Genomic DNA, 17872 nt, shown 5'->3' with positions numbered 1-17872 from the left:
GCGTATTTTGGATGAGCCTTATGTAGTATCAGAGGTCCCCCGCCGATCTTCGATTCTTTAGATTCAAAGGTAACAATTGCCTTTATAATCTGGATCATGTAGCTTGTTTGTTCGGCTGAGCGCATGATGTACTTGCTTTCTTCTTACTTTCCTTGCCGACCAGTCAGGTCCAAGATCCTTTATGGCAAAAATTGATCCGAGTGGTATCATAATGTCTTGATGAGTTTTTGGGCTCTCTCTAGCTCTAGGGATTATCCGGACATCTTCTAGCTCTTACGAGCCCTCTTGGACTTTTCTAGCCTTATCGAGCTTCTAGGCATTTTTCAGTCATGGCGTACCTCCAAGCATTTTCTTGCCCCGACCAGCACTGACGACCTTCTGGATATTCTCTAGCCTTTGTGAGCTCCTTGGCATTTTACAGCCCTGACGGGCTTACGTGTATTTTTACAGCCCTGACGAGCTTACGATCATTTTCTCAGCCCTGTCAAGCTCCTTGGATTTTACAACCCTGATGGGTTTCTTTGCATTTTTCTAGCCCTAGTGAGATTCCAGGCATTCTCTAGCCCTTGCGAGCTTCCTAGCCTTTCTCAGTCTTGATGATCTCATTGGCCTAGCATTAAATGCCTTCATAAAGATGTATTAACACCTGGTTTGTCGACCTAGGGTATACCTACCTTGAAGCTTGACATTAAATGCCTTAAAAACTTCTCGTGAAGCAGGGCTAACACCCGAAAGGTCAACTTGGCTTATACCCACCTTGAGGTCTGGCATCAAATGCCTTAGAAATTTCTCGTAAAGCGAGACGAACACTCGGTTGGTCAGCCTGGCATAGACCCGTCTTGCGGCCTGGCATCAAATGCCTTAGAAACTTCTTGTGAAGCAGGACTAACACCCGAAAGGTCAGTGTGGCGTATATCTGCCTTGTAGTCTAGCATCAAATGCCTTAGAAACTTCTTGTGAAGAGGGAATAACACTTGGAAGGTCAGCCTGGTGTATACCTGCCTTGAGGCCTAGCATGAAATACTTTAAAAACTTCTTGTAAAGCGAGATTAACACCGAGAAGGTCGGCATATCGTATACCTGCATTGCGGTCTAGCATTAAATATCTTAGAAACTTCTTGTAAAGTGTGATTAATACTTGGTTGGTCGGCTTGGCGTATATCTGCCTTGAGGCCTAGTATCAAATGCCTTATAAACTTCCTGTAAAGTGGGAATAACACCCGGAATGTCAGCATAGCGTATATCCGCCTTAAGGTCTAGTATCAAATGCCTTAGAAACTTCTTGCGCCCTAGCATGAGATGCCTTATTATGTGAGACCCATGCCCAATGGAGCTTCAATCTTTTTTATTTCTGTTTTCACAGTCCAATGCCCAGATTATATGCAGGACCCATGCCCGGATGGCCTTGTGACCTTTTATGAATTTATTTTCGTAGACCACTGTCATCCAGATTATATGCGGGATCCATGCCTGGATTATATGTGGGACCCATGTCCAGATGGCCTGGTGATTGCCTTACGGCCTTTGTTCTTGTCTCCACACTTTTATCTATCCAATGATTTTTATTTTCCTATAAAAATAAGTTTGAAGAATGCATTTTAGTTTTATAACATTTTAATAAATCAGCAATATTTCTCTAAAGATAAAATAAAAAACCCGGACATTTGACTTGACCATTTTCAATGCTCGGAGTTCGACCTAGGAGCTAAACATTTGTGACATTCTCCTTATTGCTACCCATATTAACACTCAATCCTCCTGTACTGCAATGAATAATTCCTATAGGTTTACTATCAGTGGCGGTTGTAAAAATTATTACCTCAAGTTCGAACCTCCTATCTTTTCTACTCTTTTTGATAAACTTTCAAAATGTGTCGTTTCTTACTAACCTTTCGATCTCGTCTTTCAATTGCCGGCACTCCTCTGATACATATCCCTAGTCTTCATGAAAATGGCAGTACTTGGTCTTATCTCGCTTCCCAACTTTCTTAAGATTGAGTTTAGGAGGCCATCTAACTTTCTTATCATTTTTCCTAAAAACACTAAAATATGTGTCCGTGAGTCACTCAAGGGAGTGTAATACCTATATTTACCTCAATCATTCCTTCTTTAGAAGACTGGATAACTTTTAAGCTCTCCCTTATCTCCTTGCTTCTCTGCCTTTTGGTCTTGCTTTTGACTCGTCTTTTTATCATCTTTCTAGTACCTTTGGACAGCCCGTATTGGCTTACAGTCCACGTTCTAAGGAGCATCGTCCTAGGATTCACCTTTCTTAAATATGTATTTCCCTTTGGACTATGTCTGGATTGCCTCTGTTTGGGGTTTTGAGGTATCAGTAGAGACTTCCTCCCTTCTTTTTGGAGCCATGAGAGATGCCTCCTCCCAAGCTTTGCATTGCTTCAAGATAACTTGTAACCTTCTGATGTACTAGAGCATTTGCTTGATGCTTAAATTATTGAAATCTACCTCGTTGACCATAGAGGGTGTGTTTTGTCCATTACCAATAGTGGAAGAAATGATAGCATCTTCACCGGTATCAACATTGGCAGCAGCTCATGAATTGTCAGCCATCTCTAAAGATAAAAGAGAGATTTCTTTTTAAGAGAAAAGGGATAAGAGATCGATTTCAATCCAAATAAATAGAGAGAATTCAATGGATTTTTCAGCTTGTAGAGATTAAATTGATGACATGGTCGGAATGGAGGTACGCTATGATTGGCTTGACCTGCGAAGAAGAGAACGTGAGGTGGTGGGTGCCCACGATAGCCACTCCAACTCTCAAGTTAGCATACTGAAGAAGAGAGTGAATACAATGACTTACTTAGAGTTTCTGTATAAGAAAATAGCATGTCATTGCCTTTGTGATCGTTCTCTTTTTATACTATAAGAAGATGGAGATAAATATAGCATTTTCTGATAATCCGATGATGATATGGCCAGCTCGTTGGTAAGGAATCTTCACCAGCTAATTAGTAGAAACTCCCGTAATCGCAGACGTAAAGGGGATCTGCTGGATTGTAACTGTTAACGGTAATTTTCTTATGGAGCCTTGCCCTGAAGTTAAGAGGGCAAGTTTGTCCGACCTGAGGCCGACCTATAGTGCCTGGGTCTTCTTTTCTCTTGGTTTCGGCACCATGGTCGTCCGAGCCTTCCTTTCTACGGGTGGAACCGAGTATCGGTTTATCAGATTCTTGTCACGTGGCCCTATCTTATGGTAACAACTCGCTGCCTACTTTGAATGAGTGTTATGTATCATCAGGTATATAATTAAAATTTTTCGATACTTGTACTTTTGTTATAAAATTTTTTACACTTATATAATTTACCGACACTTATATTATATTGAAAATTTTCTATCAGAAAAAACTATATGTCCACATATATTTTAAAGTCTTGACTATTATCAAAATTTAGTAATACCGACAAATATTTTATACTTATATAATTTATCAATATTTATATATTGTATCTATAAATTTATATCGGAATAGCTTTATTTTATTGTAGTGAGACTAGAAACGATAATTTACAGTATACTTAATTGAGCAAAAATATTTTCTACTCTTAGTCCTTAACCTTAGATTAGGTTGTTTGTTGCTAAGTTGCTGAATCTTCAAATAGGACAAGATCCCTTGAAATGATTTTAAGAAAAAATTCATTTAAAAAAAACAAAAAATCATACATGATTTACAAGAATTCATTTGAATTTTTTTTATTTAGATTTATTTTTTATAAAATCAATTATATCAAATGAAGGGTAATTTTTCCTAATCAAATATATATATAAACACAGCGGAGTAATCGAATCAAAGTCAAGTTTTTATAAGCTCATACTCGAGAAGAAAAAATAATTTTGAAGACTCGACCTCCATTTATGAGCTCAAACTCGATTCAGGAAGAAATGATTTGACTTGAACTTGATTCACAATAAGCTCTTTTATCACCTTAACAAACTAATTCAATCTCCACTCACTAATATACTCAAAAGGCTCAATATTAATTTAAAAATAAAAAAGGTGAAAGGTTGTGCACTTATAAAGAAGTCATAATTTTCTATATTTCTCTAAGTTTCAATATGGATACAATATTTATGCGCCTAGAAGTGTATTAATGCAGCATAATTTTTGAATTAGTAATGGGTAAGCAGTGTGGTGATCAGTGGCGCATGCAGAAATCTTATTTTGAAGTCGTCATGCCCCTAATTTTATTCACTTTTTAAGAAAAAAAATTATATACATATAAAAATAAAATTCTTAAATTAGAAAATCAAGTTCAAGTGGAGCAATTGAAAAAATATTTACATAAAAAATTTTAGAAATTGAATCATTTTGTCTATATTAAAAATTAAATATGGAGTCTTTAGGACTTTTTATTTTATAATTTTAATAGTCTAATTTATAGTCTATAGAAATATTAATTTTTATCCAACTCATTATCTATTAAACTCATATTTTACAGATTTACAATTTACATTCTTAATCGTTATTTTATTTATTTAAAATTTAAAATAAAACTATATGAATAATTATAAATAATCTTGATTTTAACTAAATCTATGAGTAAAAATAAATGATTAAAACAAAACTTTATTATGGAAAAAAAATAAAAGAATGTAAATAGAATTATAAGAGGAAAATTTAATGAAAAAAAAATATTTGGAATGATTGGTTTTATTTTGTTAGGATTTAGTACAAATTTACAATATTATCCTTTAAAAAAAATTTACAAAATTTCAGGTGGCATGGCCCATTCGCCCATCGGTCCCTCGGCCCCTCCGCGAGTGGTAGTGGTGCAAGAATTAGTGAGTCTCTGATTTTTCTTATTACTTAACTAAAAAAATATTATATAATAACATATATCAGAAATTTAAAATATTTTAAGATTTTATTATTATTATTTATCACTTTAAATATTAGTATTTGTTAATTCAAATTTTAATTGTGAAATTTTTAATTAATTATATAAAGTGTATTTATAATAAATTTGATGTCATATACTAATGAGTTCAATAATCTTTCATCAATGTATAAAATTTAATTAAAATATATGTACTGATATATAAATCTATAAATCTATATATCAATATTCTATTTAAATGAAGAAGAAAAAGTTTATATTTAAATTATAAAATTTTGACTAGATACTTTTATATTAAATTTATTAATGTAATTTATTAGTCATAATATATTGTTATTTAATTATTAATATATTATTATTTAGTTTAATTCAAGTACATTGTTTATATTAAGTTATTATATATAATAAAAATTATTATTATAATATAAATACAGAATATTATATGAAATGAATATATTAATATAAGTATAACCAATTTAATGCAATATTAAATATGAAAAATAATATATATATATTAGCATACGAAAATAGTGACGATAATAATAATAGCAGATCTTAAAAATTTAAGAGAGATATTTTTAAAATGTATAAAAATAATATTTAATTAATTAAAAAAATAAATAATAAAAGAAAAATATATAGACTAATAGTGTAGCTACTCAATAATATATATATATACACACACTAACGATATATATGTTTATATATAGTGTGTTATTATTTAATTTTTTAAGATTTTAAAAATAAAGAGAAAAAATATAAATAAAGATTAAAAATTGAAAGAGAATTTATGATAACATCACTATCATTAATTGATATAATATTTATAACTTGTTCCTATCAAGAAATATTTATGCTATTACTTAATTCTTTTTAAAATTATTACTTAATATTTATTATAAAGTATTTATTATTTTATATAAGAACATATTTATATTTAATATACTACATTTATTCCTATATATATATATATATAGGTAGATAACATTAACTTTTTTATTTTAAATTTAAAATTAAATTATAAGTTAGTTATTATATTTTATAAAATATATTTTATTGTAATGATCGTTCCATAATTTTAGATAATAAAATTATTTTTAGATAAAAATTAATATAATTACACATTTGTAAAATATAATACTAAAATAAATATTTAAACAAATTATGAATGATATAACTGATGATTCTATTTAATAATTAATAGACGAGCATATTATTAAATTTACTTATGAGTCTTGTGAATGAGTTAACTCACAAGCCAACTCATAAACTCTGTTCACGAGCCTATTAATAAGTTTGTTCGCAAGTTTATTCAATGAGAATAGAGTCTATTAACAAGTTTATTCTAGAGTTTATTCAATGAGTCAACTTGCAAACTTGCTCATGAATTTGAAAATAAGCCGAGTTCATGAATTTAAACAAGTCGAACACTATTAAATTCAAACTCGACTTGTTTATTAAATGAATTGAGTTTAATTGAGTTTTTATCTGAGTTGAGTCTGAAATATCCGTTCAAGTCTCGCGGTCAAAATAGTTTTATTTTGTACTATCATTTGACACAAGTTCGAGATATATTTATACAGGGCTTTTTTGTTAAAGTGGAGGTCTAGTTTGTGCAACACCTAACACCTAATTTGCAGAGTTGAAGAAGAACAAACAAGAAGCTCAAAAAAGTTCTCCATTCCTATATAATAAGAAAGCAATCTGCCTAACTGATAAATATCACTTGGAGGCATATCATGTCTCTAAAACCTTCAGAGTCTATAGCTCAGCCCAATATTGTACTAACATGCACTGCTGATTCTATAGGGAGGCTATGAAACTATATTCACATGGTTATATATCATTAACCAGCTCTTCAATAATAAGCTGACTAATAAGCCTCTTAAATAGTTTATAGATTTTGGCTTTCCAGTAATATGGGTGATCTTGTTATTGTTCTTATTTTCATTTTTCATACTCATTATTTCACAGATCTTGCTCCAAGTAAGCTAGAAGAACAACTTGTTTGAGTTCTGATCCAGAGCTCGTCGAGTTCATAGAAACTTATTGTGAAATTTTGGTGATATCTAATTCGGATCTCTCAAGATCTTTAATAAAGCCACCACATTTTTTAATGACGTTGAATTCTTCCAGACTAACCCATGTTTTTTTATGAGACTATGGACTCTTTAGATGAGGAGGCTCTCCTCATATGTGCTAATGAAGATTGAGGGCTCAAAGACAGACTGCTATGTAAATACAGTAGCTACATAAGTACCCTAAAGTAGGATTTTTCAGAGAAGAATAAAAAGGTAAAGCTATCAAAGGAAGCAAGACACATCTTACTTAATTGGTATGAATATTCATTATAAATGGTCATATCTGATGGAAGTAGATAAGGTAGCTCTTGCTGATGCAACTGGGCTAGATTAGGAGCAAATTATAAAGGGGCATTGGAAGCCATCGGAGAACATGCACTTTATAAAGTTAGCAATTACAAAATCTACAACGGATTATTAACAGATAATCTGTTAGTAATGTTAAAAGTAGTCGTGAAAAAATGTCTACTTTCAGTAATAGATTGTACTGATGTATCATTAATGATATTCAAAGTTATTGGTATTGCACACTGTAAATCTATTAGTAAATTAAATTTACCACGGATTACTTTTCTTTAGAAACGAAATTTTTTGTTACTAAACAATAAATTTCTTGCAGATTTGTTGTTGCGAAAAATATATATAGACTACTGACGAGTGAGGTAGGTATTTTGGGGTGGTTTTGACTTGTATATTATACATTTTTACACTATAAAAAAATGGATAGCTCTTCTATCAACTTTGTACATTAACAATGGTTGGTAAATTACGTGCTTGATTTGCAAGAGAAAGAATCAGTTACTGACGAATGTTAAGTGAGGAGCTTGATATGGAAGTTGTTGCTTCTATTGTAATTGATGCGAAGAAAGGAAAAATGAGAATAATGAAGGTGGTGTTGACACTTTGCGTAGTGAATTTGTGTATTAAAATTTATATTGGTGTTAAAAAGAGAAACTTGGATAATTGGATTCTTTTTACCGGTTTACACTCTCTTCACTTGCTTCTTAATGCAAATGTATTTCAAAACTGTAAAAAACATTTAATTCAAAACTGTCAAAAAGCAATAAAAGTTATACAAAAGAAAACCAAAGAAGATCTTGAGAAAATCTCAATAAAGGGATTTATTGAAACAAACTATACTTAGCCAACTTATCAGTTAGGATATTAGCGAGATATCTAAGTAAAGTTAAGAGAATAAAAAAGTGAATGCAAGAAATTAATAATATTAACCAAAGCACAAAAATTTCATTTTTTTGAACTTACAATTGAAAATAATATTGAAATGTAATGAATTTAAATACTTTAAATTTTTCTTAAATCTTGAACTTAGTTCAAAATGTGTAATAAGTAAATTATAAATAGTCCAAATTGGGTATATATTTAACCTTTTTCTTCTTCAACCATTGAAAATCACTTGATGTTTAATTTAATTGCATCTTATTAGTACTTAAATTAATAAAAATATAACTATCAAATTACGGAACTTACAGAAGTATCATTATTAAAATTTCTAAATTTTATAAGTGTATAAAAAAATAAAATTATATGCAAGTCATGTCAATATATTCACTAACAGTTGGGTTAAATAATTATAATTTGATAAAATTCATGTCAATATTGAGAAATAGGTCTCATCTACTTTAATTAAGATAGAGTATCTACTGAGATTTTAAGTTATAAATTTAATATTTTGAAACAAAATTAGTGTTTAGTTATTTTAATAAAATAAATTAAAATTGTTTATTTAAAATAAAATAAACCTCTTTTCATAAAAACATGAAATAAACCTCAAAATGAAGTGATTTTAAGAAAAATTATCATAATAAATTATAAAATACGTCTATGATAGAAACAGTGAAAATTAAGATCCATGTTATTACTAGTAAACAGGATTATACACATACAAGGGACATGTGTTTTATTTAGTTTATTCTTTCAAATATAGAATGGAAACTGATTACATAGAATCTACCAGCCCATTTCCAAATGGCTTTTGATTACTGCAGTCAAGATTGTCACCATAGTCAACTCCAAATATATCACAATATCTCTTGTAGAACCCAATCCGATCTTCAACCCGTGGATCAGGACCTCCACCACATTCAAGACCACCATTGATGATGTTTGTTATCAAGCCATAACCTGGAACTCTTCCTGCCGCCGAATCAGCAGGGTTGGGTGACCATTCTCCAGTGATGACGTCGTGGCAAGAGGGCTTTGGAGATTGTGGAGTCATCCAGAACCAGATTGCTGTCTTGAAGGAAATGACTGGATCTTTCTCCACTAGGTCTGGATTGTTCAACAAGTCTATGCCTAGGGCATTACCGCACTGCCCATAATTGTAATTCCTGTATAAATAAAGTGATTAATTCAAATTATTTTATTATTATAAAATTTATGTACTTGAAATCCAAATATCTAGGAAAACATACCATGTAAGTTGGATGGGACCTCTGCCATAATACTGCTTCCCAGGAGCACAAGGATATTTGGCACTTGAAGAACAATAGTCTGATGGACTTAATTCCTCCAAAAAGCAATATCCCCAAGCATATGGTCCACCCGGTGCTGTTGGCCACCCTCCTGCAATGCATCACCCACACAAATTTCTCAGCTAACTAAATAATAATAAATCATTGGAGTAATTAAAGTTAATTAATTAAAACTAAAAGTTTTAATTCAATACTATTCGATAGCGGGATTTCAAAGTCTTGAGTTTTATTAAGAGAAAATGTAGAAAGTTAATTATCCAACAAAAGCAAAATTTGAGTAAAAACAACAATATAAATAACCTGTAGTTTCATGAGATGTCTGTCCGAAGAATGCAGCAATCTCTCTTTTACGTGTAGCATCATCTCCAGTGGTTCCAAAGGTAGGAAAAGCTTGGGCTGCTGTAATGAAAGCCTCATATGTATAAAATCCGCGAGCAGGACAAGCAGCATCATTTCTATGTATAAGCATCCCTTCAAATAATGATTTTGAGATGATTCTACTGAGGTCTCCACCGCCTTCTCCTCCACCACCGCCGCCACCTCCACCTCCGCCGCCACCTCCGCCACCGCCTCCACCTCCACCACTGCCACATATATCATCAGGGTTACATTGGCTTTGGCAACCATCACAACAATACTCGACTGTGGTACCACACCAGCCCCATTGACTGCAACATTGGCCTTCAGGGCATAATGCACCCCCGGCTTGATATCCACATTGCTCAGCTGAAATACTAAGCAAAAAGGATGTCAACAGAAAAGAAGAAATTATAAAAGCGAAAGCTCCCATGTCTCGATATGGTATAATTATGTTTTTGAATGATGAAGTGAATGTGTTTGTAGTTAGCTACAAATGGTATATATAAAGACAGAGGACTGTGAGTTTGTGGCTTAATCGTTTATAGCATTTAAAATGTTATTTGCATTACTTGGATAAAGATGGCTTACTTTGTTCTTACTCTCTTAAAGTAATTAAATTAAGCATTAATTATATGGCAGCTTTAACTTTTATTTGAAAATGGCAAGGATGCGTTCAAATACATATATTCAGAGTTGGAAAACTATCCAATTATTTGAAAAATTCACAACTAACAATTAATTTTAGATTTTAGGGCAGATTCGGATCGCATCTAACTTTTATTGTTAGATTTATATCGGATTTAATTTTTATTATCGACGTCTGATAAAAACCCACGATAACTTTTTAAAAGGAGAATTTTGAAATGCACGACTTTTAAAAATAAAATGTGACAAGAGTCACAGGTTAAAATGTGACGAGCGTCACATATTGATTATAAAATTCGCAACAAAAATTTTACTATTTAAAATCAAGTTTTACATTTTAATTATTTTTTAAATGTTTTTATAATTTTACATATTAAAATTTTTTATATTATAAATAGTTTTTCTTATCTATTTGAAACTCACCTTTTTAATTTTTAAAAAATTTCAATAAAATTTTTCAACTTTTAATCTATTTTTTTATTTATATCGTTTTAGCCAAATAATATTATTTAAAATTTTCGATGGAGTCTAAGTAATTATTTATTAAAAATTTCAACTTAATGAAATATATTTATAAATGTTAGTTTTTTTTAAAAGAATATATTAGATATAATCGTTATTTAGTGTTGAATTGTAATTAATTTACACCTATTTTATAAATAAAAATTAAATAATATATATATATATATATATAATTAAATAATAAACATAACATACATCAAACATCAGAAAATACTAGTTGAAATAAATGGAATAAGAATAATAAAATTAACTTCCATAGAAGAAATAAAATAATATAATATATATATATATATATATATATATATATATATATATATATATATATATATATATATATATAAAACTTTTCATGTATTTTTTGTTTTAGAATATTTTTTTTCTTTTTCAAAATATATTACTTATTTTCTCTAACAAAGAAAAGCTTATTTTCATTTTTTATATGTTCCGATTTTTTTTTTTCTAAAATGATAATTTATTTGTTAACTTCCTAATAATGATTTCATGTTGAATATAGTTTAAAACATAAAATCTTTTAATAATATTTAGTAATAGCGAAATATGAATATACGATATATTATATAAGAAATACAAAATAAAATTTATTACTTTCATTATATTAACTACTTATTAAACCACGTGAGCATAGTTATAATATTATCTTACTATCATGAATATTTCAGTAATTTCTCAATATCACTATTTTAAATCTTAAATAATTATTACCATTAAATATTTATTTAATAAATTTTTAGTAAATGCTTTTCTAATATACGTAAATAATTAAATACAAACATAAAACTTATTATTTATAAACTAATGTTCTTAGAGATCCAGAGAATAAGATTTACAATAGTTATGTAAATTTGGGTGGAGAAGAAGGTGCTTTTCTCTTTTTATCCTTTCCCTTTTGTCTACTAGTGACGCGTAAGGCTTCTCTGCTAGAATGTCACCTGACTCTGTCATACAGGTCCGTACATATGAAAACGTCAGACGTATTCTCCACATCGGGAGGCCATTTAATTCCTTTTGGCGCGTGTAGAAGCAGTATTACTAAATGACTGGACTTACTGTTCCTCCCTACGCCACGTCACTAGACTAAGCTTGTAGTGGGTGGACCTAGGTTTGTGAGTGATTTGGTATACGCTGTGGCCTGAATCGGAGCCGAAGATATTGATCCGGTCTATCAAGAAAGTTTCATGGATTTTACCTGCCTTTTAAAACTCGACCTCATACTGAAATAATGAAACCCAACCATCATTATGAACTAACTCTAAATCTTATATTTCTTTAAACAAAAATATTAACTTAAATATTTTTCTCGCTTAATTAAAAATAACAATTCAATAAAAATTCTTTTTTATTTTTTATTTTAATTCATGCTATCCATTATTGTTTAAATGTAATATACATAATTATGCATTACTTCTTAACTTGTAATATGCTTAAATTATAGAATAAACTTCTATATTTTATTTTATTTCCTTTTAAATTTTGAATTTTTTATTTTTATTTAAATATTAAGTTTTTTAAGACAAATAGATTTAGTATTTTTTATTATAATAAAAAATAAGTAAATTAAGAATTTTAAACCTATACAAATTCGAAATATTATTTAAACAATAAAAATAAAGGTATGATAAATAAAATAAAGTGTAAGGGAAACGTTTCTATTGTATAAAAACTAAAAAGAAAATAAAAACGTTTTGTACTTTAATATATCCGGACCGATTTACTTTATAAGGCATAATTAAGTGTGTTTCGCTATAAAAAAAATAAATAAAATATATTTCGATATCTTTTAGATTTATAATAAACTATAGAGATATTGATTTGGATTAAATTTGAATACGCATAATTAATTTTATAATTAAATTCAATTTTACTCTATATATCTTTTAATTAACTATTCAAATTATTTATTAGCTCTATATATCCCGTTAATTATTAAAATTAATTTATAAATTAATAATATACTAATCATTCAGCTCTCAATTGTAAATTTACTAATATAATCAAAGTGTAATAAAAAAATTAAAAAATATCATAAAAAATTAAATAAAAATAATTAAATAAAAATAAAATAATTAAATTTAAATATTGTATTTCAAACAATAAAAAAATTTAATTTTATAAATTATAACTTTTAAATCTTGTAAACTAAAAAAAATTAACTTTAAAATAAAAATTATAACTTTAATTTTAATTTTTCAGAAAAAAATAATTTTTTATACATTATTTAATTATTTTCAGAAATGTGAATAATTTAATTTTATAGAAATTAAAAAATAAAATATATTTTGCACATTATTTTAAGTTTTTTAGAAATTTTATAGATACTTTTAAATTTTACCCAAATTAAAAATTAAAATAATTTATACATATTAATTTAATTTTTTTTCAAAAATTTAACTAAGTTTAATTTTATAAAAATTTAAAAAATTATTACACTTGAAATAACTGCAAAAAAATAAAATAATAATATTTTTTATTTTAATCTTAATATTGTAGATAAATAATAATAAGTTTATATTAAAATAATTTATATTTTTTTATTATTTTAATGTAAATCTATCATAGATATTATAGATTTATATAGACATTATGTTTATATAGATAGTATAAATTTATAATATAGATATTATAGATGGATGAAATCCATTTAAAATTTTTTGATATAGATATTATAGATTTGTATTTTATTTTATTTTTTTATTTTGATACTTTTTATTTCTATTGAATTATAATCAGTATAAATAAAATTTATACATCTGCTCGTCTCATCATTTTAATTTATTTTTTTAATTATTTTAAAATTATTATTTATTTTTTTTAAAACTATAATAACATATAAAATATTATTATAATTCTATTTTATTCTATTTTATTTTTTTCACTATCGAAAAAAGACTATCAGCGACGGATTTTTCCGTCGCTGATAGTCAAAAATCCGTCACTAAAACTTTCAGCGACGGATTTCCAACGGACTCAAATCCATCGCTTAAAGTCATGTCGCTAATTTTTTCCGACGGATCAGGCTTCCGTCGGAAATATTAGCGATGGATTTCTGACGGATTTTAATTCCGTCGGAAAAATTGGCGACGGCTTTTTCGACGGATAATTCAGTGGAAAATTTTAGCGACGAACTTTTTCGTCGCCAAATCCGTCGAAATATCTAAATTCATCCTATGAACAATCCGTCGCTAATCTGTTGGAAATAATTAGCGACGAAAATTTTCCATCGGAAATATTAAAACATTTTAATAAATATTCTCACAAATCCGTCGCTAATCTGTTAAAATTCGATGACAAAAAATAATTTTCTACTTTTATTTAGATATTTCCTGTATAATCAAATAATTTATAATTAAGAATCATATTTAATATAAATCAAACATAATTCATAATACTTATAATTAACGTTCATAATACTTAACAATATTCATAATATTTAACAATATTCATAAAATTTAAAATAAATTCATAATACTTAACAATAGTCATAAAATTTAAAATAAATCCATAATACTAAACAATGTTCATAAAATTTAAAATAAATCCATAATCCATAATACTTGTGGAGTGTGCTCTAGTGTTTCCTCTTGCGCCTGTACTGCTTCATCTGTTTTATTCATAGAGAGTTGTTGCCTATGTCCTCTACTTCTAGATGATACTGCTCTTCAAGGCATCTGAAAAAATAATTGTCCATAAATTTAAATTAACAATAAATACAAACAATATATAAAACCATAATCAAATACTAAGTCTATGAATATATATAAAAATATGATATACTTTACAATGTATCATTCAGAATCATCTTTTAAGTTGACATCATCATCACTATCAACTTCTAAATCGTCATCTGACTCTTCAGTGTCCTCTTCCTCTTCCTCTTCCTCTTCCTCTTCCCCTTCCTCTTCCTCTTCCTCTACATCCTCATCTTCATCTTCCACCACTCCAAGTGGTTGTTGCACATGTTGCAATTCATTAACATCCACCTCAACTATAATACTTGAATCAAGTAACATTGTGGGATCATCAAGTTCGGTTGTTGGTACAATTTCTTGAGGTCTTGAGACATCATCATCCTGATAAGCAACATCATTGGAGTTTTGCTCATTTGAATTGTTGTTAACCATGGAAGGTCTAATATTGTAAGTGCTCTTAGCTTTGGTTTTGAAAACCGCACACCAGTCAACACTGACTTTATTGATTTTAGGATATTTAATATAGCAAACTTGATGAGCTTGTTGAGCTAAAATAAATGGATCAGATGATGCTAGCCTTAATTTGACATTGATTTCCACAAGACCATGCTGAGGATGGACTCTTACCCCTCTATTAGTGTCAAACCATTCACACTTGAAAAGGATTATCTTGTTTCTCTCTCCAAAGTACTCTAATTCTAATACCTCATTCAGCAAGCCATAGTAATCACTTTCATATTCATTATAACAACTTCCTTTGACCCATACACCACTATTTAATGTTTTTCGCTCTCTGCCATAATCATGTTGATGAAATTTAAATCCATTCACAAAATATCCTTTATATGATTGTACTTTTTGGCTGGGCCCTTGAGCTATTTGATAAATACAATTATCAACTTCTTTCCTTCCCACCTAATGTTGAAACATTAAGTTAGAAGTCAATAATAATTCACATGTTAAAATATGACTTGCAATACTTACATAGTCTTTTAACCAATTAGCCAGTTCTCGCTCTCGCATTCGTTCAATTTGTTGATCGCTGATATTTGGTATTGTTTCTCGTAGATGAGAATCAAAAATCCTACACAAAAAAATTAATTTTTTTGTATCATAATTTAATTTATATGATTAATATGTTAATACTTAATTTAAATCACTTACTCAATAAAGGGATCAATTTCAGGACAATTCAACAACACATATAAATGTGCTGCGCAGTACTCTTCATTTGACAACATTCTGCCATGATCCAAATGCCCAAAAGGCCGACCTGCATGAGTGAAAATCGAAAGGCGTCCCATAGGTTCTACATGTCCACCATCATCATTTCTTGGAACTCTATTTAGCCTTGTTGAGATAAATGGCTCAAAGTAGTGTGAGCAAAAAGATGAAATTTTCTCAATAAGATATGCCTCAATAATTGAACCCTCAACAGAAGCTTTATTTTTTACTTTTTTCTTCAAGTCAAAGAGGTATCTAGTAAAAGAATAATTAGACTGTTAGTTCATTTATTTGACATTTATTTACAGTACACCATATGTAAAAATTTAGTATTGCATTTACCGTTCAAAGGGATACATCCAACTATATTGCACAGGTCTACCTACTTTTGGCTCGTATGCCAAGTGAATAGGTAAATGCTCCATTGAGTCAAAGAAACCGGGTGGGAATATCTTCTCTATCTTGCAAATGCTCTCAATAATATTTTTTTCTAAGATATTCATATTTTCTTCTGTGAGTGTGGTTGCAGTTATGTCTCTAAAAAAATGACTCAACTCAGTCAAAGCATCCCAAACTGCTTTAGGCAATATGTCACGAAATGCAATTGGTATTAGTCTTTGCATCAATATGTGGCAATCATGGCTTTTTAATCCATAAAATTTACAACCATTCACACTAACAGACTGAGCAATGTTCGAAGCATAACCGTTAGGCAACCTCAAATCCTTAAGCCATTGACAAATTGACCGTTTCTGTTCTTTATTTAAAGAATAAGTGACTTTAGGTTTGTATACTTTACCATTATTATACAACAATTCTAACTCAGGACGATTGCAATAGACTTTCAAATCTTGTATTGCCTTGATATTGTCCTTTGATTTGGCATTCACATCCATAACTGTATAGAATATATTATCAAACACATTCTTTTCTATATGCATAACATCCAAATTATGTCGAAGTAAATTTGATTGCCAATATGGAAGCTCCCAAAATATACTCTTTTTTACCCAGTTATGCTGTACTCCAAACCCCGGTATAGTTTGCTTGCCAGTAGTTGTACCAAACACAACATCACTCAACAAATTAACTCGATGTTGTATAACATCACCTGTCATACGAGAAGGAGGATGAGTTTTTTCTATGAAACCTTTTCTAAATTTATCTTTCTGTCTTCAATATGGATGGTTAATAGGAAGGAATTGACGATGACAATAAAAAAAAGATGGCTTCCCACCGTGCTGAAGTACAAAGGCCTTATTATTTTCCATACAATATGGACATGACATTCTACCATGTGTGCTCCATCCAGATAACATACCATATGCAGGAAAATCACTTATTGTCCATAACAGTGCTGCTTTCATTTGAAAGTTTTGGTTAGAATTAGCATCATGAGTCCAAACTCCTTCATGCCACAACATTTTCAACTCATCAATCAAAGGCCTCAAAAAAACATCCAAGCTTTTTTCAGGGCTTTTAGGACCTGGAATTACCATATTCAGAAACATGTAAGGTTTTTTCATTGCCATCCATGGAGGTAAATTGTAAATTACAACAATTACGGGCCAACAAGAATACGGATTAGACCGTTGCCCAAAAGGATTGAATCCATCAGTACATAATCCAAGCCAAACATTTCTTGGATCAGATGCAAACCAAGAGTGGATGCGATCAAAATGTTTCCATACCTCACTATCAACAGGATGCACCATACTACCATCTACATATTGGTTAGAAACATGCCAAACCATATGTTGAGCAGTTTTGGAAGACATAAAAAGTCTTTGGAGTCTGGGAATCAAAGGCAGATATCGCAACACTTTAAATGGTCTATTTTTCCATCGCCCCATAAATGATTGTATTGGTTTATATCGAGGGTGACCACATATTGTACATGATGTTCTGTCGATATTTTCTTGAAAGTACAACATACAATTGTTTACACAAACATCGATTTTTGTATAACCAAGGCCTAGAGTGG

General features: G+C 29.6%; 1 protein-coding gene across 1 annotated transcript; it reads right to left on the bottom strand.

The window, feature by feature from the left end:
- Window positions 1-8785: 8785 nt before the first annotated feature.
- Window positions 8786-10242, bottom strand: LOC110613854 (probable inactive chitinase-like protein LaCIC). Its single transcript, XM_021755212.1, has 3 exons — window positions 9731-10242; window positions 9371-9521; window positions 8786-9286 (listed from the first exon to the last, which is right to left on the bottom strand). Exons 1-3 carry the CDS (start codon window positions 10218-10220, stop codon window positions 8896-8898), a joined length of 1032 nt encoding a protein of 343 aa, XP_021610904.1. The 5' UTR covers window positions 10221-10242; the 3' UTR covers window positions 8786-8895.
- Window positions 10243-17872: the final 7630 nt, after the last annotated feature.

Source organism: Manihot esculenta, chromosome 4 (assembly GCF_001659605.2).
Source record: "Manihot esculenta cultivar AM560-2 chromosome 4, M.esculenta_v8, whole genome shotgun sequence".
In the NCBI taxonomy this organism is placed as follows: Eukaryota; Viridiplantae; Streptophyta; class Magnoliopsida; order Malpighiales; family Euphorbiaceae; genus Manihot; species Manihot esculenta.
This window is presented reverse-complemented; position numbering and strand designations above follow the sequence as displayed.